This window comes from Dysidea avara, chromosome 3, assembly GCF_963678975.1.
Source record: "Dysidea avara chromosome 3, odDysAvar1.4, whole genome shotgun sequence".
Taxonomy (NCBI): domain Eukaryota; kingdom Metazoa; phylum Porifera; class Demospongiae; order Dictyoceratida; family Dysideidae; genus Dysidea; species Dysidea avara.
In genome coordinates this window covers 14,401,198-14,424,798 of record NC_089274.1, presented here as the reverse complement: position 1 = coordinate 14,424,798, position 23,601 = coordinate 14,401,198, and the positions used below count along the sequence as shown (strand labels likewise).

Sequence of the window (23,601 nt, the reverse complement as noted above, 5' to 3'; positions counted from 1 at the left end):
GATACAAACTTCAAACACAAGTCAATATAGTTCGTAGATCAACACCTATAATCTGATACCATGTTTTAACAGTGTAAAATAATGCCTCAGGGAGATAAAGACAAAAATAATTAATTTTCAGTGAAAATGGCTCTAAAGGTCACCAAAGGTCAAATCCGTGATGGCTCTATATCAAGAAACATATGTCACGAGGAGCACAATTTGTGTGGAAAGTTTCATAATTGTATCACAAACTGCACGAAATGACCATTTTTTGGTGCTATGCCACTCTACTAATACAGTTGCGTACTTATTCAGCCAACATTAAATGTATGAAGATGTGAAAACACTTGCAATATGCTCATTACCTGAACTGAGCTAGCCACTTGTCATTGCGCATTGTTTCAAACACTTCTTCAAATATCATGCCAGCTAAATCCTACATGTGTCGTTTCATATTTTAAAACAAGATAAGATGCCATATTTCTGTACTTTAGATAAGATAGACCTCTGACGTTGTAGTGTTGGCTTTGTCTGACCATCCTCAGATATAGCAAATCCTGGATGGAGGACAATATCCTCTCCACACTTAATTCGCTCTGGTCTACAAAAAGAGATCAAACATTAAACAACACACACAAACACTCTCTCCGTTGTCTTGTTTTACATACCTGTGATCATAATAAGTTCTCCATTCTGGGGAGAAGTCAGGTCTACAAGTCAACATGCTACCAGTTAGTTCAGTTTGTATGCTTCTCCTCAGCAACTCCCACGTCTGATTGTTGGGGTAATAACGAGGAATTATCACTGATGGTACCAGTGGCTCCTTCAATAGCTCACTGAAGAAGGCTATCCAGACCTAACCAGACAAAAAAAGAAAACAACAGCACAAGGATAAAAGAAGTCACATACTAAGAGAACAACACAGACCACTCACTTGTGAGGTATCATAAGGGTGACCATTAGTGTAGGCTTTATAGATGTAAGCACCTAGATGAGAATACAATAACACAATCAATGTGCACACACACATACTTGTAGAAACACAGGGATACGTTATATTAGAAGAGGGAGAGATTCATGCACACATGGGCATACATGTGTGTATGCACACGCACGCATGCACGCACGCACGCACGCACGCACGCACGCACGCACGCACGCACGCACGCACGCACGCACGCACGCACGCACACTACGCTCTCAAACACACATCATGCATACATATATACATGAATGCATTACCTTCATGTGTAAACATAATTTCACAATTTTCAATTTCAGTATTACTTTCATTGTAGATACTAGCGACAGCACTATCACATCTCAGTCCGATCTGTAGCATAACACATAGCAGTAAACTAATGCAATTTAACTGTACATGTTACTACCTCAAGTGGTCTCTCACAGTGTTCACCAGTAGGTGCATAGCAACCTATGATCTGTGAACCACAACACCTAGCATGAATGAAATAAAGAGGCAGTAGACTCACTAAATATCACCTCAGAACTATGCATTGAAAAGCTAGAAGAACTAGCTTTAGACAAATACAGAACAGTTACTTAATTATTAATAATTATGTACTCCAGGTAATGTCACTCCCTCCTATTACAGAGTTCTCACCTGGCAGAGTCAAAGAAATTTGTATTCAAAGCAACTGTGAACTTTTTTGGCTTGACAGGAACTCTGGCCTATGATATTGAAATAGATATGATATTGATATTGAAACAGTATTATGTATGCATAGTGGAAGACCTGTTTCTCAAAATCAGCTTCAATTTCATCCTCTTTAGCAAGCAATGTAAGCTGAGAAACAATACTAGTAACTGACAACACACATAACCCAGACCCACACAACTAATTTCTTACTTTCTTATCATAAAAATGTCCTTCATGAGCTTTCCCAAGTTTCTGATCAATAAGTTTTACAGCAATTGCCCTTCTTCCCTATAGAGAGCCAAACATACGTAGTATACAGCTTTCCAGACATTCAGCTAACAAAATCTGTAGAAGTTATAAAATGCATAGTCATGATGCACACTACACGTTGCTTATCGATATATAAATGGTTTTGTGAATTGTGTACACGACAAACTATACCTTTAGTTCAGTGAGCGACAACAACTCATCAAACATGTCTGTGACTTTAACATTCTCACCATCAACTGAAACCTGAGGGCAGGAAAATAAGTACATTCTGAACTACTCTAATAAAACATACACCCAGTACTATACTAACTAACGTACATGAGTGAATGCCATTTGAGTGAGGATGTTGACATATTCCCTGAAACAAGCTAGTAGTGTTTGCCTCATGTTCTCTTCTAGACTACATCTACCATCAGTTTGTACTGAAATGCTGAGTTTCTGTAAAAATTGTTGTGAATCAAGTGGTGTATGCAGTTGAACTACAGAAACATGTTAGTTTACTGACTTAGTTTACTGACTTAGTTTACTGACTTATTCTTACTACAGTGCTCCCTCGATTATCTGACACCCTTGGGACCAACACATGTTCAGATAATCAAAAAGTTTAGATAATCAAAGCCCATTCATTTATATACAGAGCTTTTTCAAATACTCTAATAGAACATACGTCTGAGACAAAATACTCTAATACAGCAGTCATTTCCACTGTTTGGATAACCAAGTGTTCAGATAATAGAGGCCGAGGTTCGGATAATCGAGGGAACACTGTATACCATGATTATGATTTGAATATGAGAGATGATGTGTACCTTAGACCAGAGCAATGGTGAATAACCAGCTTGTTTTAATAAGTCCATATCTTCTGTGTTACGAGGTACAGAAATGATGTGGTTATCGAACAACTTGTATCGTGATGATAAAGCACTGTCCTCAGATGTTCCAGGCCCCAAATCGACTGTTAGAAAATGTTTTAGAGTATTCCTCAGTAAAACCTTGAGAGACTCGTATCTTGGGAGCTACAGAAACGTTAACTGATCTCCTATAGACAGTCACTAGTGTACCTGCATGTGCTCAATTCTCTTAGCACAGAGTGCCAGTAAGTTCATTGTGTCTTCATTACCAAGAACATCAGGTGGAAATTTGCTACATATATAAGACAACAAAATTACTAACAATTCAAAACAATTAGAGGTGTACCAATAATTAATCAGATCGGCTATCAGATATCAGCTATATTGGTGTTGTTTTTGCATATTGGTATCAGATTGGTAACAAGCGCATGCATAAACATCTATTTATGGGCACTTGTGCTCTAGCAACATTTGAAAAAATTTTTGTACGTCAACTGTTCATTAAAGTCCCACACTGTCACTTTATGATTAACTTAGAGCGCAAATTGTTAAAGAAAAGGTCTATGCTACCACATTGCATCGGCTTTGCTTATCGGCTTTGCTTATCGGCTTTTTATATTGGTTATCAGAATATCAGCTAAAAGTCATATCAGTGCATCTCTAAAACAATGTACTTGCTAACCTTTCAAATGTTTTATGTAGATCCTCAACTGAGTAGTCAACTAATGATGTCATGTCATCATAAAATAAAGTACTAAAATGTATTGTATGTACACAATGTACATGTACAATGTATAGAACCACTGGCATACCAAAATAAAGCAATCTGTGATACTTGTTTAGACAGTGACTCCCATATCTCCTTCTTAAACCTGTTAAACAATGCATTAAAGATAAGTCTCGACATACAAATGTTTTGCAGGGGAAAATTTTGCATTGCAGTTATTCAAAAAATTTCCCTCCGTAAATTTCACATTTAGTGTATTCTTCTATACAGTACCGAAGTTAAATGTTCGGTAGTTCAATTCATCAAAAACTTTCTGCACCATATTTTTGCATTATACGGTATGCAAACATGTATACATGTATTTTAAAATGGTAACTAATAGATGAGTTTGGTATTAATAAATTTAGCACATACTTTTTCTCTTGTAAACTGGTTCTCAATGTCAGAACACAAGGAGTGAGAAGTTTGCCAACAACTTCTTTAACTTTTTTCTGTTCATCCTCCTTGTTGGCAGTCACCTCAGTAGACTCCCCTTCATAAACAAGTCCTTCATGTGTGATCGTCCTTTTTGACTTGTCAGGACTCTCCACATCCATCATGGTTAACAGTAACTGAAGAAGATACACAACTTCTTGATACCAGGTCTAATAAAGCACTCGCACAAGCAAGTAATAGCCATAGCAGAACATGCATACTATCATTATGTATGTATGTAGGCCACAGAGACCATCCAAATGTTTTCCATAGAAGCATTGTACCTCAAATGATATACACGATGTAACTACTAATAGACTGTAAAGTATATGAAGAAGTATGTACATGATACTTGCAAAACATTTACTGAAAACGTATTTCATGTGCATTTCGTTTGGATTAAAACTATCCACACGCATACACACAATAGGCATGAGTACAGCTTATGTAAACAGTGGGTAGCTACCATTGAGGCAACCGAGGCACTACCTCGGTAAAAATGCTCAACAACAGGCTGAATACGCCTGAGTTTTGGCACCCCAAATTTTCTACTCAAACGTTACTAGACAGCATTACTGTACCCCAGTAGTTGAAAAGTGGTCCAGCACCATGCAAGGCACCATGTCATCATAGGCTCCAGCCCTGCTTAATACTATTTTGTGTGGCTTGAATTTGTGAAAGATCGAGATACTCTAATAGAGCAGTCATCGTAATATACTCTAATAGAGCAGTCATCGTAATATACTCTAATAGAGCATTCAATACAGATTATAGCCACTGTTCTCATTACACTGCTTGATCAATGTTAATTGTCTTCACATTACTTTTCAAAAGTTCAATAAGTCAACCGCATGGCATTACATTGAGCTAATTGATCATGCATATCATGCATTAGCAGTTACAATCAAAAACTAACCTGCTCCACATGCCATTTCAAAGCATATATTTTCAAAATTTCCCTTGAGGGAGCATTCCCCCAGACTCCCTAGCTTGACATGCTTAGCAATGCAGTTGAGCATCACATGAAAGAGATTATTATCTCTGACTTAAACATCACATCTGATCAGATCAATAAAAAGTAGTGCACATGATTATGACCTCTATTGCAGTCCACGGATGGCCTGACCGCTCAAAATATCTCTGGAGTAAGTTTTGTTGCATGCAATTAAACTAGTCTAATAATTGGAGCATAGTACACTGTAGCATTAACTATATAATAATAATGCTGGAGCATTACTTATGACATGTAGAGAAATGTTCAGAGTCTTCTGCAACAGTTTCCTCCATCCAACCAGATAGTCAACCTGCAAATGCTGTACCACCCATACTTGAAAGTATTTGTGAATCAGTTGAGCCAGAAGCAGACCCTCTCAATTTGGTGAATGTATAAACTTTGCCTCAGTAAAAAAAATTCTCCTGGCTACGCCACTGTGTAAAGCCTAGAAAGTACATTCATAAACAGCTTGCTCCATTCAGTTATAGTGTGTATTTGTGGATAGTTGAGTATTTTGCTGGTATTATTTCTGAGGATCACTTCTACACAGGCTGTCCTGAGTGTACAAAGTTTAAAGGAATGCATATCACGCAAAAACAGCTAAGCTGTATAAAAAGGGTGTGGCCTTTAAAAAAGCCTGGGTGAATGTATCTCAGGACATATAATTACATGACACAATGCGCCTCACATACATACTTCACAAAGTGTAGTCAACTGCTTAGCAGTCATCTGACCATCAGAAAACTGATAGAAGTATTGATGGAGATCAGTGAATGAACAATCCAGTAATGGCTTATGACACACTCGGAACAACATCCTTATTTCCTAGAGTTAAACAGAAGCAACTGAATAAAAATAGCAGGTGTTTAACATACAAAAATAGCACACAAATGCATATCATTTTAAGGGACAATGCAGCAATAGCTGTGTGGTATACAAGTGCTAATGTGTTCAACAAACATGATGATGATACATCCAAAATAAAGTAGCTATGTATTAGGGTTGGAACAATTGTACAAATACGTCTTTTGAAGCTCCTGTTTGAAATGTTTCCGAAGCTTCGAAGCTTTGTTACACATGTCATGTCAACAATTATTGAACACAATTGATGGTTTTTAGGTTGTATAATGTAGTACAAACTCCTACACTTTGTTATAGCTCCAGTATAACCATTGTTTAAACTATAACTACACCAAAATAATACACAAATGGCAGCTTCTATAAGGAGTGACAATACTTGTGCAACCAGTTTAACTTGTTAGTATCCATGGTAACAAAGCTTTGGTGGGGTGAAGCAACATCCAAATGTTATGAAACCAAATGAAGCTTCAAAGCTTCAAACTATTCATCTCAACCCTACTATGTATATAAAAACCATAACAACATCATAAATATTTCGCATGTAATTAAGAACTATCACATCACTGGTAACTGTACTAAGTATTTATGCTACATATGTACATACGTACTGTACATACTTATGCATGTACTGTGTACTAAAAGATCTCATAGAAACATTGATACAACTAATTAAGACATGCAGATTTTAAACGTACGTATTGTACACAATATTGACTAACATTTCGTTTTCCTTTAAACAAAATAGCTCTGAAGAGTTGCCGAATCTCGACGATTTCACTTGGAAAATTCTTGCACATAAACTCACAAGCACTCTACAGTAAATCATACATGCACCTGTAAGTATTACATAAGCTGTTTTGTACCTTAGTAAGGAACAGCATTGAGCTGTTGGATGCAGTGACAAAGTGAGAAGCCATTTGAGATATCAACTGTCTGTACATGGGGAGTATAGAATAAGATACCAACAACACACAATGAACATATACACACACTACTTATATGCATGCACACAAACATGTACACTGTACACGCAAGCAAAAAAGCAATCATCTTAACCAGCTGCCATGCAACACAAGGTCACACTAGTTAAAAAGAACGCTGTGCCACACAGGCAAATCTTCCTGGGATCAAAATGTCCATTTCTCGGTTAAATCTTTTGGGTGTCTACATCTTCACCTTTGAGACATTGTACAGCCTACTAGTCCTGCCCCCCCTACCCCCCATTAACACCAGATCCTATTCTTATACAGCTATATCAATACTATAGTATGGTGTGTACTGCTCAAACATAACGTCATCTTGCAAGAGCACGAGCAATTAAAAAACTCAGTAATTTAAAGGGTGTGGTACCCATTTTGCTTGCAAGTCTTCATCCCGTTTTGTTTGGGATGAGTACACGTGAGTGAAACAGGTACCACACTCTTTAACTAGCATGTTTTTTAATCACTTGCACTCTCACGAGATAACGTTGTGTTGGAGCGGTACGCATCTATTAAACTCATATATTCACAACACTACAGTAAGTTAGTAACTCTACACCACAATACAACAAAACACACTTTAGTTCAGTTACAGATGATCTACTAGGTAAGATATAAGACATCAGGTCTATCCCATGTGACAGCAGCTCATCAATACTGTGGCCAGCCTCAAGAGTTCCTGTAATACATGGTGACAGCCAGATTAGACACATACGTACCACCTCACTCTACTGTATTAATGTACCATGTGAAACTCCTGATAGGAAAAGTTTTAATGGATTTAATGATTATCCTACTACAATACCATAATATTTTTTCTGCCCTGTTCTTCTACTTGTAGTCATGAACTGCATAAGGTTCCCAAGAAGTTTATATTAGCTGCTGCAAACCACAAGTATTTTGCCTCTTAAAAGTTGCATGTTATGCTGCAATACAGTACATAAACATCACTGATTCTTTACCATATGTGATTTGCATAATTTCTAGTGTTAAACTCATCACTTCATCATCTGAGAATTCCATTTTTTCTAAATTCTTTACCTGCACATGCAAAGATGGCATAACATCAAATACTCTGTTAGTATTACAGCAATGTGCAAGTATGAATATGTTCAGCAAGTGCTGCATCACCATAAGCTATCTGACTGTTATATTAGAGTAGTTCTTCCTGTACATGTACATATTTCAACCCTGTGTCTACACTTTATATATCATTGCTTAGGTTTACTCTCACTCACAAGTTTCGGTACAACAATCCCACAGATATGGAACGGACTTGATGCATCTTTGTCTTGCGCCAATATGGCCAAATTTAGTAGCTGAACAGCAAACTGTAAAGACGGCTATAACAAAATATATTTACAGCATATATTCACACCTCTTTCTTATCCAGTTTCCATCTGGCAGTAATCGACTGTGATTGAGGGAGCTCCTTACCAAGGCACCTAAACAAATTACAAGTCACAGATAATGGAGTAAATGTGCAACATGTACAAGTGTATTACTCGCATACATCTAATCCCATACACAGAGTGGACCCATGAGGTGGCAAGGGGGTGCACTGAGGACTAGAGGTGGTGTGGGAGAAAAATTCTGCAGCTATTATGGAATTCAGTGAGGTATTCATTTATTATGCATCTGAGTGATCTAATATGGTTGTGTAGTTTTATGTTGATTTTGCAAAGATCTTGTTGAGCAGTAACTGACTCAAATTCAAACACATAGTATTGAAATGACTGCATTGTTGGAGCTATTGACTGCTCTATTAGAGTATCTCAATTGTAGTTATCTGGTAATAAACTGAAGTGGGCAGTGGGAAGGATGCCTTTGTCCTTACTTAATAAAGCGCATAAATGCAACTTCTTTGTACATAGCACTTAAATAATGAGAGTTGGAGGCCGGGGGGGCCTAAAGGAAGGAAAGGGGCATTAGTTCCAAATGTCCCATGCTAGGTCTGCCATTCAGACATAAAAGTTTAATACATTAATAATGCATACTTGATGAGTTTCTCTTTGGTGAAATCCTTTGGAATATCCAGTGGGGGAGTGTAATAGAATAGTTTGGGAAGGCTACTGGCATACAAGTAGGCAACGTTGTCACCATTTCTGATCTGCAATGAGTACTGTAACATTAACAAATGACAAACAAAGAACATTCACACAATTTCTAATTCTACTGGACATTTACACGGGAGGTAAAAGAGTACAGTGATTGCTATGAGCAGTGCTATAATGTGTTCATAGCTACGAACTTTTTGCCCTTATACAATCGTAAAAGGAATTGACATACCACTGGTTGTAATAATGTATAGTAATTACTATCGCAAGGGTAAGAATGGCTGAGCCTGTGTAGCAGGGACTGTACTATATACACACAGATTTGTTTCATCTATTACCATGGCACATGCTAACTCCAGGAGTTTCTGTAAAATGGTCAGTCTTATTTTCTTGTCTTCTTTCCTGACAGTATCAGTAACTGGAGCCAAGTCATCATAAGTTATAACATTCCCTCTTTGTTCCCTAAGTGCTGCTGTGTCAACAATTGCCAGTGAGTTGTTTTTATCAGGAGATGGGGGTTCAGTTTGTGTGACCTTGTTTAAAATTAGTTCTACCATTTCTTCTGCTGTTTTCCATTCTGTTATGCGTCGTTTACAGTCCAACTGCTGAGCCCTAGCACAAATGATATTGATGATACACATGCACACACACACACACGCACACGCACGCACGCACACAAACACATACACACACTGCTATACACACAACACACACACACAAACTAAACACACACTGCTATACACACAACACACACACACAAACTAAACACACACTGCTATACACACAACACACATGCACACTAAACACACACACACACACACACACTAAACACACACACACACACCACACTAAACACACACGCACAAACTAAACACACACTGCTATACACACAACACACATGCACACTAAACACACACACACACACACACACACACACACACACACACACACACACACTAAACACACACACACACACACTAAACACACACACACACACACCACACTAAACACACACGCACAAACTAAACACACACTGCTATACACACAACACACATGCACACTAAACACACACACACACACACACACACACACTAAACACACACACACACACACCACACTAAACACACACGCACAAACTAAACACACACACGCACACTACACACATGCACACACACACACACACACACACACAGAGAAAACTAAACACACACACGCACACTAAACACACACACACAAAACTAAACACACACACGCACACTAAACACACACACACAAAACTAAACACACACACACACACTAAACACACACAACACAACACATTACAATACCTGATGTTATCAATTGGTATAAACATGTGATAAATATCCATGAGAAAACGTAGGCCTTCAGTTAGTAGTGAATTTCTGTTTTAAAAAAAAACATATTACAGATCTGTACATCCACTACAAAAAAATTGTCACAATGAAACCTTAACCAATTAGTGTGTGAATTGCTGAGTGAATTACTGATTGGTAGGGTTAAACATTGCTTTTAGAAATGATAATAAACATTTAGCAATTCTAATAGAACAATCACTGTAGTATGGATAACATTCCACATGTACATCAGTAAAACCTAGTGCTACAAACACAGGCTTCTTGTCACACATAAATTATGCAGTACTGGGCTAAGGTTTATGAGTAAATCACAGTGACAAAGTTTCCAAGATCATTACATAATAGGATTATGTCTAACCTGTGTTGAGAACACACAGCAAGGTATCCATACTCCAGCAGCTTACAGGACACAGTATGATTCTTTACACCAAACACTACATCACAATCAGACGTACTGTTATGACAGATGGTCGGACCACAGAACACATAGCATTACACATGCATACACATGATTTCATACTCACCTGGGCCAAACAAGTTGGGTAAGATGGACAGAACCGCATTGTTGGCAGAATTTCCATTTTCAATAACAGAACATATAAACTCCAGCAGTTCACACATGATGCCTCCAGGGTTGGTGGACAAGTAGCCTAAGGGAATTAACAACATGTGCAATAACAATTGTTGTGCTCAATACTTGTAGACAATGAAATTCTCTAATAGAGCAACCACTACTCCATATATGAAAATTACCACTAACCTTCAGTAGCATATGTCATCAACACTGACAATGATTTGTCAAAGAACTTGTTCAACTCTGGTATGGTAGTAGCTGGTTCATCACGGGACAACATCACCAATGCTAACTCTAAAATCTTGATAAACACTTCACGTACATTGTAACCATGACCCTCCCACTAAAAACAACAAAACACAATCATCCATAAATGTACAGAAAGGTCATTGCCATACTATCACTAAGGCCTTGTTGATTGTTTCAAAAATGGAGATGATTTGTTCAGTGATAGTGGTCTGTGATTGTTCCTCATCTGAAGCTGCTTGCTGTTCAACTGTAGGTGTTTCAGTGTCAGACTTCTTCATGGTGCAGACAGCCAACAACTAGACCATGGAACATGATGTAACATACAGTACCGCTCAAAAGTAACGTCATCTCTCAAGAGTGTGAGTAATTAAAAAACTTGTTAATTAAAGGGCATGGCACCCGTTTCACTCACAAGTATTCATCCTGTTTTGTTTGGGATGAATACTCACGAGCAAAATGGGTGCCACACCATTTAATTAGCAAGTTTTTTAATCACTTGCACTCTCGCAAGACGACATTACATTTGAGCGATACTGTATGACAAATGTACAGACACGTGCACATAACATGCACACACACACGCACACATGAATGCACACACTTCTGGAAGTTGTGGTTGACAAAACTTTTGTCTGACAACAGAAGCCAACAGTGCACTGAACAATCACCTGTAGTATATCCAGTGTTAGAGTAATTCCATTTTCTCCAGTAGTGGCTAAGACTCTCTGACAGTGTAGGGTAAAACTGCAACAATACAATAATGGGACATGGCCAGGAATTTAACAGTGAAAAATGCAGAAGTATCCTTTGCTATGGTTTTATAAAAGCAACAAAATTGCTAACATATGGACAGTACATAAATACTGTAACCAAGATAATACACAAACTATATTAGTATATGTATACCTTTCTCTGTCTACCAAAAAATTGGGGTATGCCTCAGCATGTTCTAGCATTAGGTGGACCTACACACAAAAATGAGAAGAAATGAAAGTATTGGCGTGACTATATACCATGGTACCTTGGTCATAACACTTGAGCTGCATCCATCCTAGATGTATGAAGAGAAAAAGTAATAATGTACACTCCACAACAGTGTGTATGTGTTTGTGTGTGTGTGTGTGTGTGTGTGTGTGTGTGTGTGTGTGTAGTGGAGGGTGTAGTTTTGAGGGATGTTCAGGGATGCTCTCAGTTGGTATGAGGTAGCCAAGGATCGCTCAAAGTGGCATGATTTGTGCCAAACCATTTCGCCTGAAGGAGTTGCTAGGGGTCCCACTGTGGTCACTGGCTCTTTTGTCTGTGGCTGTGGGAGAACTTTTAATCACTCTGGAGATTTAAACAGACATCGTAAGTACTGTTCCAGTCAGCCTCCTCCACCAAAACAAACAGAGTTCTACTGTGGATGTGGCAGAATGTTCCATCGCAAGTGATCTCACCCGGCACCAGCAATACTGCTCAAGCTAAGCAAGTTTGTGCCAGGTCCAGTTCTTCGCAACCAGGACCCTGCTATTGTCAACAGACAGGTGATAAGGTGATAAGATAAGGTAAGATGTGTGTGTGTGTGTGTGTGTGTGTATGTGTGCATCTTTCACAACAATTATTTTACCTTCTTCATGGCCATCAGTTGATGTGCAGTGTAGAGAACAGCTTGTGAAATATTGATAGAGAATCTGTCATCATCCTTGATCGGTGCATCTGTGGCACCCAGCAATTGCCAACAGTTCATAACCTTGTTGTTCAACTCAACCAAAGACTGTTGTAGTGCTTTTATCTCACTACAACAACATACACGAGTAGCTACTATCGACAAGATTATCTAAGACCTATGTATGAGCTAATATTTCATTTATGTACATCCACATTGCAGGGATCACATGCACATAGACCACACGTTACTGTGTGTGCATACGCACACTACACTACACAAATACGTACGTATCATGTATGCATGTACATGTTTGAACCCGGGGTCAGGTAATCCGGGTCACACTTTGTTTACATATTCCGCTTTATACATATCTGGGTCTGGATCACATGTGAAATAAATTACGTAGTTTGACACTTGATGCGATGTGGAAATTAGTGTGTTGAAATTTGTAGACACGCATAAATCTATGCTAACTTATAGGACACTGTGTTTTGCTTATGTGGAATCATGGCCACTAACTGTCTGATTGCCCATATACTTTGTTAATACACTCTTAGAGCATCCAAAATGTAGCTCTTGGCACATGCCTTGGTATTAATCAAACTGGCACATCAGATCCAGATTGTTATTCAGGTCAGTGGGTCATCAACAGTAATGGCCTGGTTTCAGCAATGGTATGTTGTAGTGCTCCTGATAAGAATTTGTAAGCAACAGGACAGAATGCCTTGATAAAAACAAACTTGTCCGGACATACTTATACATTGCACGGACACAGGAGGCCTATAACATCACTTTAGTGGGCATTCTCTGATGTAAGACACTCTGGCAGTAGGCACGTAGACATCTTTATGTGCTAAGGCTCCTACTGTATATTAAAGTGAGATATCCGTAGAGCAGAGAGGGGCTGCATTGTAGTTACTCCTTTGGATGGCTTGAATGTTTTATCTCCTAGCAATCAAGTGACAGTTAATATTGGTAAAATAAACAGTCAACTAATAAATACGCACACCCTGCTCCTTTGATAGGACATTATGTCCTGCCAAATACAATTATGGTCAGACATTGGCTAATTTGTCCAGAATTGGTCCGGACTATTATCAGGAGCACTGTGTACACACATATACACACACCTACTAAGCTGTCCAGAATGATGTTCATTGACAGTGGACAGCAAATATTCACAATACCATCCTCTGATCATTGGTCCATACCTTCAACATGAACACAATTACAGCAGAGGTACACAATGACAAATAACTAACTGTGAAAACTTGTGTAGTGACTTCCATAGGCCACACAATGCCAAATTGCATCTCTGGAAAATAATGTAGTAATACCAACTCATTGTCACAGTCTAATACTACCCCACATTACCTGTAACATGGAAGATGGAGTGTCCCCAACAAACGTACACCTCAAAACAGTACAGAGGTTCAACCAGAACCTTGGTCTGTTGTGCATATACTGACTCAAGTCCTCCATCACCAGTATCATGGTGCCATGCTACAGTGACACACACACACAAACACACCAAAATTACTGGTCAGGTGTATGCTCTATTAGAGTAGTTGAACAAAATAGCATAAAGTTTTGCAAATTTGCTGCAATAGGATTTTGGCAAGAAAAAGTTTGGTGAATTGGTTAGTAGCTAATACAAATTTGCATTGGGCAAAAGATTTGGTGGATTTTAGTTTGGCGAAACACTGCTCACTTGCCAAATTCACCAAACTTTCCTGTGTGGTTATTCATCCATATTTGTTCAGATAGTTTGACTTTCTACTGTACAACTACAAATATAGCCTAACAAGGCTAACATGTACGATTTCTGTAAAGGTCTTACGTACATCACGGCGAACTTCTTGCTCAGAATAAAGACTCTGACAACCCAACAAGACCATCTCAAGTGGATTTATCCTAAACCAGTCCCTGTATAGGATACACACACATGTATAGCCACTTGTAAATCAACCTATAGCCCCATACACACACTACAGTAAGTTTGATAATATTCAAGTCCAGAAGATGCTAAATTATGTTTGCTGTCATTATAGCAATTGATAACTAACAAAATCCAAGACTAAAATGTAGTTCGTGAGCTGTACCGAGGAAAGTGAGAATCACTCTTTTCTATGCGGTCATGCAATACAACTCACATTAGGGATTTTCAACCAAATAAAAATATTTACATTCCTTAAATTCTTTGATATGGCAAATATTGTGCTATCTTTTAAAATCATTTTAGTGCATACCCCACCTCAATTGATGGTTCCTATCAAGAGATATTAGCAAAAGAGGTTGATAGATCGGTGATTTTTGAATACAGCATTTTCAGGGATTTCCCATACATTATATGGCACCAAGCACAATACCCTAAGTGTCATAAAGTTGAATATGAAACTCATAATGACATGAAATTTTTACCACAGAACCACTTAGTGTAGTAAAATGCATGAGCTAGATAAAACCTCTCAAGAATGATCACTCCTCTGTAGAATCACCAAATGTAATATATTTGATTTTACTAAGAATACTGCATGTTCTGCGCAGAATTAATAATACACACGTACACCACATATATTCAGAGATAATTAACAAGTGATATTGCATTTATAATAGAGTGAACTTTAGCATCACAGGTCACATGGCAATCATATTGCAACATATACAATCAATATTATTTTTGGATACCACTTTCCTTTATTTGCCACATAAAAGTATGGAGGATGGTAATTATTATATAATTACGATGACATCACTACACAATCAAGAACAATAATAAACTGTCTCTAGCCAAAAATACAGTCATTGCAGCCACAATAAATAGACAATAACAGGAGTAGATACATCAATATATCTCAAAAGGTGGTTGTAAAGCCTTACAATTACATGCTAAACACTGTTTTCTCAGAAGTTATCCATGACCTTGCATGCTATAAAGCAATTCCACACAACACAACACACTGCTCACTTTCGAACTACACTTGGATTGATGCTGATGGATGCCTTGAATTCCAGGGTGGTTGTTACGCAGGATTCTGAACAGTCCTAGATGGTGGCATACATTTTTACAAGGCGTATTTTCGTCATGAACCACTGGAAAACGTCTTTCACCAAAAAAACAGATCGTAAATTTGAAATCAGCATATCTACTTTGCCCAGGGTCATTTTTTCAGCTTCACCAGCCACAGAAACTTGTGGAAAACTCGACAACTTTTGACTATAAGTGGTGCCATAAACTCTCGTAGAATTCTGCATATGATTATTTTTGTATGGGCTCCCTATGGGAAATTTTTTTGATTTCGTGTATTTAAATATAAATACTTTATGAAATTTAATTCAGTAAAGTGCATTACGAAGTACGAAGCTCTGGCTACGACATACTATAACAATAGCTCGTCAAACAAGGGGTGGTCACTACCAATAGTCCTGTAGAACCAACTGCGACTGGGATCAAGGTTTTTGATCAACGAAAATATACCTTGATCACTTGATTTTGCCGTAAAAAACAGCCTTGTTGCTTGATAATTTAGCACATATTTTCGTAGATTCTCATTTTGTTTGCGAGCTAGCTTAATCACCACTTTCCATGACGTCTTGATCGCTTGATTCAATGCTAATTTACCTCTTGATCGCTTGATTTTGATCCCGGTCGCAGATGGTTCTACAGGACTATTGGTAGTGACTACCCCTTTTGTTGAAGATGTGTACTTTGATTAGCAAAAATACACATGAAAATTTGATAGGTTGGAAATCTCTACTCACGTGTTTGGGACAACCACTGTAACAAGTTTGCCTTCTTAAAGGGTGATCGCTATATGCAAGGTTTCACTGTCCCCACACAAGTGTGTTGACTTGTGCATACTCGGGTTACTAGGATCATGATTACATAGCGCGATAGACAAAGTATTCATGTAGGTCAATAACAATTCATATCAAGGAATTTAATGCACCATATGACCACTATGTAGGTAACACGAACTAGACTACGTACCGTTCTCTGGTCTTCTTACCATACGGCTTGTGCCTCAGCTTCTCCAAAGACCAAGAGAAGTCCGTCCATTTTAGAGGAACCTCTGGAAGCGGCTTAATTTCTTGTGGTGACTCGCTATCCATCTACGCTTCTCTCCTTGCTTCTCTCCTTGCTTCTCTCTCGGCTTCTCTCCCTTTACCCCTGCTTTAGTTCATTCTGTGCACCTTCCTAATATAACGCGCACGAGCTTGTTCCCGGACTTGCAATTGGAAGCTAATTCATACAACGAATCACACCACACCCAACACAAACATGAGCCGATTGTCTAACCCTATTTCCGACCAGAGTGACGATCAGAGTACCAGTAGCGATTTGTTATTGCCAGATAAGCAAACGCATGGAACTGTTCAAACCGAGGTTCAAACATCCTATGCCGGTGGCAACAACGAAAAGCCTCGTCTGTTGACTGTTTCATTCTCCTGTGTGGTGATCGTGCAGTCTTGGCTGATGTATGGGCTCTCCGTAGGATACATATCACCTGTATTGAGTGATCTTGAGGGCAGTGGTGGGAATTCGTCTGCTCCACTGGACAAGCTTGTTTATCAAGACCTTTTTACAGTAAGTCAAGCGAGGTCAAGTTATAAAGTAAAGGTTATGCCAGCACCTACGGTATGTAGTGATGTTGTCAAGTACATGATTGATAATTCTATTGTAAACAAGAGATTCAAGGACTTTAGAGGTGTTGCACAGAAGCGAGCTCAGAAGGGAGATAGGTCTGTAGTTTTGCACAGATGATCGTTCAGCTGATTTGTATACCGGTAAAATTTAATAGATGGACTTTCCATTCCTGAGGGATAGCACCTGTTGAAAGGCTTAAATTGAATAGATGACAAAGTGGACAAGTGAGTGACAAGGCACAGTGTTTCAAGATCTTGGGGCTTATTGTGTCAATTCCCGTAGCTTTATTAGGATCTAGGGCAGAATATACTTCATCTTTACTAAAGGCTATAATTTATTCCACTAGGAAGAGGGGTTGTATTGGTATAATCGGCAGATAAGGAAGGTATTCCCACTACCCCCCTTCCTGGTAACAGTGGGGTGGAACAAAAAAAAATCAAATTCCCCACCTGTGTGGCCAAGATGAGTGGTCAGCAAATCCCCACACAAGTGACTTTGGGTAGATTTGCTGGCCGGCAGGACTGAGATGTGATCATGGCTGGCAAGCTCCGCAAAGTCAGCTAAGATTGGGAAGTATTCTTTAACTCCATCTTTTTACTTCTCCCCTCTCTGTGTTGAGACCCCGGGCGCTTGGGGATCATGTGCACGTTCATTGGTGCAGCTGATAGGTTCCTGGTTAATGGAGCATCCTGGGGATAGTAGGGCCACCCATTTTTTGATTCAGAAGGTTGCTATTGATGTTCAATGTGGTAGTGCTGCATTGTTAATGGTAACAATTCCATTTTTGCAGAGTTTGCTTCTCTGTCCACAGTTTGAGCAAGGCCCACCATTCCCCTACAGGAGGGGGTAGTGGGGCTTGACATTGTATGTTTTATAAGCTTGTTCATCCATCAACGTAAATTACATAATACCAGCTCACTGTGGTCCACTACTTACAGTACAACACCCACCAATTCCACTCTCTCCACTTTCCAGTACCATGTCATCTACCATGTTTTATAGGTTGAGTTTCTCTAGGATAGTATTAGCAACAAGCTACCAGTTACCAATGGGTACTGGGGTACATGACATTATGTAGCTGTTCTGTACCATACGCATACGTACACCAGACTGTATAGGAATCCCCTTGCCACTACCCCAGCACAGATGTCATAATATGCACACATGATAGAATGTCGAGCACAAAGCCAAGCCCGGCCCATCACTGGAAAAGCATCAGCAGATCATACAGAGATGAACCAAATTCTATACAAGCAATCTAGTACTGCACTTTTAATGACAGTGCATGGCTATTGATTTGTGATTAATAACAAATGATCAAATGGCTATTTGGCTATAACAAATGATTAAAATTAATAGTTATTGATTTGTGAATAATTTGATTTTGAAATGTTTTTGTGGGATAAACAACACCAGTTTATAGCTGGTCAACTTGTGTTAATTATGTACTTCATGCATGCCTGATCATTGATTATATGTTGAAATCTATGCTGATAAGTCCACAGTATACGTCATAGGCTTGGTTTTATAATGAAAAATGTGCCAGCATTTCTGATATCTGTGTCAGTACACAAAGTTAAAGCTTAATTCAAGCAACACACTTCTGATCCTGAGACCATGGCATATCTCTATATAGTATTCAAAACTAGTGGCTGCATGCTTTGCAAGCAAATCAATAAAATGAAATAATTAGTTATTTACATATTAATGTGTATGTGTTTGTGTATGTCGACATAAATTGCTCATTCTGTAGGTACTACCTGCAATTTCTGGTCTGGTGAGTGTAGTTATAGCAGGATGGGTGGTAGACAAAATTGGTCGCAAACCATCATTGCTGGTGTGTAGTATAGCGCATGCTATTGGATGGTTGCTGGTAGTTTTAACGTTACTCACTGAAGGAACAATGTTTCGGCTACTTCTCTTTGTTGGAAGGTTCAGTGCAGGAATTGGAATGGGATTTGCTTCTCTGTGTGCTCCAGTAAGTGTATTGTAAGAACCTTTCTGCATATGTGTCAACATTTTACAAGTCATTACGAATTGTACCCATTCCTGTGTCTTAAAATCTGAAAGTAGCTGAAGCATCTGCTTTAATGAAATTAACCATGTTTTTAAAAACTGCCAATCTAGTAATGGAAAATGCATAGTGAAAAGCTGGTAGGACACTTAAATATCACTTGAAGTGCAAATTACTTTAGCCATGCTCTTTCTGATCTTGAACAGCACCATGCAAACCTTCATGATCCCTATGTACATTGTTACTGTACTACTGTACAATGATGGAAAATGGTTTAAGGTTTATTGATGTTTAATTTGCCATTTATTGTATATGACAAATCCTAATTTTAGTGGTACATGTTTCCATTGAAAAATTGAAGCTGTAGTGATTAATTAGTATAAGTTTGTAATAAAAATTAATCCAAGTAGATAAGCATATTTTTTAATGTTACAGTTTTGTTTTCCCCAAAATGTATTTAAAAGTTTGTAAATAAATGCTTAGCAAGACTCTGATGCAATCATACCGTTTGCAATTAAACAAGAAAGTTAAATTGTGTTGAGAGTTTTCTATTATAGTAGGTGACTGCTCTATTAGAATATCTCAATTTACAGATAATATTATCGTTACGCTAGAAACTTCTCAATTCTTTTAATTATTCTCAAAATTATTCAGGCATATTTCCCACACTCCTAAGTTAAAGCACTACATTATTTTACAGTGGAACTTCCCTTATCTGGACCTCTATTATCAGGGTACCTCCATTGTCTGGTCAGCCCAAATTAGCCGTGTGGCTTGTAGTTTATTGGCCATTTTTTTATTCTACTAATAATAACTACCACTTGGTTACTAGGTGATAATGAATTTTTACAACCCAGGGGAGTGACCATGAATGCTCTCTGTAGTGACTTCCCACTAAACTGCATAGCACTAACTGATAGCAATAACAACATTACTTGTATTTAAGTTAGTCATTTTAGCTTAATGGTTACGGAAATTTCTGAGATACGGACAGTAGTATCTACCAGACCACCCGGATAAGAGAGGTTCTATTGTAGGTTAAAATTGAGGCTTTATATGTTAGGAGTCTTACAACTAATATAAGTACAGCTTATATAATTCACCACTCTTTTGTATCATGTAGCTATACATAGCAGAACTGACTCCTCGTAGGATTCGTGGGTTTTTTGGAACAATGACACAGCTGAGCCTTTCTGTTGGGGTCTTTATTGGTCAATTAGTAGGAACTTACATCACCTACTATTGGCTTGCTGTCATAATTTTGATGGTAACTTGTGTATTCACTGTACTAGCAATTAGTCTTAAGGAGACACCAAGATGGTTAATGACGCAAAAAAGGAATCATGAAGCACGTGAAATATTAGTTTGGCTTAGAGGAAAGAATTATAATGTGGACAAGGAATTACAAGAGGTAGCTGAACAGTTAGAATTAGAAAATAAAACAAAACTGAACTTTACTGAAACAGTTCAAGAATTTAAGAAAAAGTCAGTTTATTACCCAGTAATAATTGCTGCAATTCTAGCAGTGTTTCAACAGTGTACCGGAGTAGTTGGAGTCATATCAAATGCTGAGGATATTTTTAAACAAGCTAAAATAAAATCCCCAGGACTGCTTTCTTCTATTGCACTTGGCGGAACTCAAATTGTTGCCCAAATATTTGGAACTATACTAGTAGATGTACTAGGAAGGCGAGTCTTGCTAATTTCAAGTGCCGTCATCACATCTTTAAGTCTTACAGTGATGGGAACGTATGAGTATCTCAATAGTGAACCATACTGTAATCCATCAACTGGTAGTGGCTGTAAAGATCATCTTTATCCACTAGCTATTGCTGCCATGGCTTGCTTTATAGCAGGATTTTCTATTGGACTAGGTGGGATACCATGGATTGTAACAGCAGAAATTATTCCTCTCAAAGTGAGAGGTGTTGGTGTTGGAATAGTCAGTTGTGTGAATTGGGTTCTAATTATAATTTATGCTGGACTGTTTAGAAATTATGAAGATGCTGTTCACCCTTGGGGTGCCTTCTGGTCATTTGCATTAATAACATTTTGTGGAGCCATTTACATTGCTACATTTGTTCCAGAAACTAAAGGGAAATCTTTGGAAGAAATTGAACGTTCATTCTTATAAGCAATTTAACAGGTAGATACATGATGCATTGTGTGTTTTACTGTTGTAAAATGTCACAATATTATTAATTTTAAGGTGTACTATATAGCAGTATTAACTATGTAATACTGCCTATATATACATTCCTTACCCATATTTGAAATTTAATGAAGTTAAATAATTTAATTGGCGAATGGTTTGCTGATATTCATGACAGGTAAACATGGAACTTTGGTATGCTACTTGCAACCGCAAAGAACGGTGAGCCTGTATATAGTCGGTTGATCCAGTATTGAGTGCCAATTTGTGGGCATAGCTTAGTCACCGCTGTTGACTTGCCGACTCTTACCCTTCCAACTCATCCATGATATTATAAAAACATCATTTGATTTTCTATTTCGGGTTCAGAAAAAGGTTGTGCCTACAGTTTGGACTCCTATCTCCACTCCCGGACAGGCTGGGAGTGTGATAGTAAGGGTCCGTTTGCCTGATTCTATAGGTTTAGTGAAGTAAAAATTCTTGTGGTTTTTTCAAAATGTTTAAATTGTTCCCCAAAGCCGTTAGACTTAGTGCATGTATGCATAAATTGTAAACAATGATATGATAAAAGTTGAAAGTTAACACAGAAAACTCTGGGACCCTGTACATCCTATGATACCCTGTACATCCTATGAGACCCTGTACACCCTATGGAACCCTGTACACCCTATGATACGCAATTTCAATGGTAATTAAGATGCGAAGCCAGGATCCTTCAATGGAATGAAATGATTAGCTAAAGGTATAAAACTTTTGCACTTGGTGGTTACTCACAGCACTGTGTCAATTATGCTATGTGTACTGATCATCAGGACCCAAATTTGTCAGCAACTGTAATTCATAAAATAATGCTCTTTGTAATGTGCTAAGTAGTCACTGACATCTATTGAGTATATAATTATTTTTTACTTTGCTGTTGGATTTCCCTCCTGTATTTAAACTGGAATCAGATTCATAAGTATCAGTCATGCACAGTGGTTGGGCAAGTTACTTTGTAAAAGTAACTATAGTTACATATTACACATTACTTGCAAATGAACTATTTAAATAAAGTAACTATAATAATATTACATATAATAATATTACTTTGTGTCCACAGCCTTAAGCTGTCACGTGTGAAACTACCACTTTATCACGTGATGTGATTGCGTTGTTGGACAATGTGCAAATCTGTAAGAAGCTGATGAATAAGCTTCATTCTGTAGGCTTCGTTGTGGCTGGGGTTACTCAGTGGATTACTAACGAGATTAGTAACTTCGTTACTTGTAGTAATAATATTACGTAATATTAAACTCGTTACACTTACAGTAACTATATTACTTAGTTACCACAAAAGTAATAATATTACGTAATGTAACGCGTTACTCCCAACACTGGTCATGCAGTGGTCACACACTACCTGCACCAGGTATTCATGACACCCTAATGCAGTTAGCTTATTAAAATGATTGCTAATGCTGGGCACACTATACCGCAATCCCTACAGTAGAGTCAGTGATGAACAAGGTGTACTGTAATGCATGCAGATACAGGGGTTTGTCCTCAATCTTTTTCAAGATTTTTTTCTACTGGGGCCGGGGGCATGGGTGAGTGCTGTCACACTTGCAAGGAAACCATAGGCCTAAGAGTACTTGCCCATGCAAACATATAGCTATAGCTCTTGACTATTTATTTTGTTTATTTATTTACACACTTGCAGCTAGTACCAAAAATATAGTTTGACGCCATGTAGTGTCACTATAGTGTGAGGATTACATACATATAGACAACATGAAAACTACACTCACTAAAGTGTCTACTGAGATGATGAAAAGTTTAACATTCCAAACATCCGAATATAGACAACTCTGCAAACATGAAAGTCTATTGAGGTTCTGCTGTTTTATATAGTGATCATGTTGTCCTATTGTTGAACTTAATATAACTTTTTTTTCCCGGGCTAGATGGAATGCCCTTGCCACCACCCCCAGCACTGGCTGTCAAGTGCTGGACCCACTCGGTCAGACTTTTAAATTTACCTTTGATGTAAATGACTTAATGTTCTTTGTTGAATTAAACTTAATGTTCTTTGTCAAAAATCTTTAAAG

The 23,601-nt window shown here is 38.1% G+C and overlaps 2 protein-coding genes across 3 annotated transcripts in view; one reads left to right on the top strand and one right to left on the bottom strand.

Annotated features, from left to right (window-relative positions):
• LOC136249504 (uncharacterized) overlaps positions 1 to 16,937 on the bottom strand; it is a 21,168-nt gene extending 4,231 nt beyond the window's left edge. The window contains exons 1-39 of one of the 2 annotated variants that reach the window (XM_066041527.1): positions 16,692 to 16,937; positions 14,545 to 14,626; positions 14,075 to 14,203; positions 13,963 to 14,015; positions 13,831 to 13,911; positions 12,659 to 12,827; positions 12,074 to 12,103; positions 11,959 to 12,017; positions 11,721 to 11,796; positions 11,202 to 11,348; positions 10,990 to 11,146; positions 10,754 to 10,879; positions 10,588 to 10,663; positions 10,182 to 10,256; positions 9,192 to 9,465; positions 8,794 to 8,906; positions 8,175 to 8,241; positions 8,035 to 8,127; positions 7,759 to 7,837; positions 7,376 to 7,475; positions 6,680 to 6,749; positions 6,536 to 6,628; positions 5,652 to 5,780; positions 3,902 to 4,098; positions 3,573 to 3,632; positions 3,443 to 3,514; positions 2,971 to 3,052; positions 2,719 to 2,925; positions 2,228 to 2,347; positions 2,081 to 2,152; positions 1,850 to 1,927; positions 1,736 to 1,786; positions 1,604 to 1,671; positions 1,371 to 1,437; positions 1,225 to 1,315; positions 917 to 969; positions 651 to 838; positions 472 to 583; positions 348 to 418 (exon numbers count right to left, since the gene is read on the bottom strand). In XM_066041527.1, coding sequence (XP_065897599.1) covers positions 348 to 418; positions 472 to 583; positions 651 to 838; positions 917 to 969; positions 1,225 to 1,315; positions 1,371 to 1,437; positions 1,604 to 1,671; positions 1,736 to 1,786; positions 1,850 to 1,927; positions 2,081 to 2,152; positions 2,228 to 2,347; positions 2,719 to 2,925; positions 2,971 to 3,052; positions 3,443 to 3,514; positions 3,573 to 3,632; positions 3,902 to 4,098; positions 5,652 to 5,780; positions 6,536 to 6,628; positions 6,680 to 6,749; positions 7,376 to 7,475; positions 7,759 to 7,837; positions 8,035 to 8,127; positions 8,175 to 8,241; positions 8,794 to 8,906; positions 9,192 to 9,465; positions 10,182 to 10,256; positions 10,588 to 10,663; positions 10,754 to 10,879; positions 10,990 to 11,146; positions 11,202 to 11,348; positions 11,721 to 11,796; positions 11,959 to 12,017; positions 12,074 to 12,103; positions 12,659 to 12,827; positions 13,831 to 13,911; positions 13,963 to 14,015; positions 14,075 to 14,203; positions 14,545 to 14,626; positions 16,692 to 16,813 — 3,989 coding nt within the window. In that variant the 5' untranslated portion in view covers positions 16,814 to 16,937. The remainder of the gene's footprint in view (positions 1 to 347; positions 419 to 471; positions 584 to 650; positions 839 to 916; positions 970 to 1,224; positions 1,316 to 1,370; positions 1,438 to 1,603; positions 1,672 to 1,735; positions 1,787 to 1,849; positions 1,928 to 2,080; positions 2,153 to 2,227; positions 2,348 to 2,718; positions 2,926 to 2,970; positions 3,053 to 3,442; positions 3,515 to 3,572; positions 3,633 to 3,901; positions 4,099 to 5,651; positions 5,781 to 6,535; positions 6,629 to 6,679; positions 6,750 to 7,375; positions 7,476 to 7,758; positions 7,838 to 8,034; positions 8,128 to 8,174; positions 8,242 to 8,793; positions 8,907 to 9,191; positions 9,466 to 10,181; positions 10,257 to 10,587; positions 10,664 to 10,753; positions 10,880 to 10,989; positions 11,147 to 11,201; positions 11,349 to 11,720; positions 11,797 to 11,958; positions 12,018 to 12,073; positions 12,104 to 12,658; positions 12,828 to 13,830; positions 13,912 to 13,962; positions 14,016 to 14,074; positions 14,204 to 14,544; positions 14,627 to 16,691) is intronic. The other variant, XM_066041528.1, reaches the window with a different exon arrangement.
• LOC136249505 (facilitated trehalose transporter Tret1-like) lies at positions 16,929 to 21,642 on the top strand. Its single transcript, XM_066041529.1, has 3 exons — positions 16,929 to 17,288; positions 19,102 to 19,326; positions 20,486 to 21,642. Exons 1-3 carry the CDS (start codon positions 16,983 to 16,985, stop codon positions 21,494 to 21,496), a joined length of 1,542 nt encoding a protein of 513 aa, XP_065897601.1. The 5' UTR covers positions 16,929 to 16,982; the 3' UTR covers positions 21,497 to 21,642.
• The last annotated feature ends 1,959 nt before the right edge of the window (positions 21,643 to 23,601 follow it).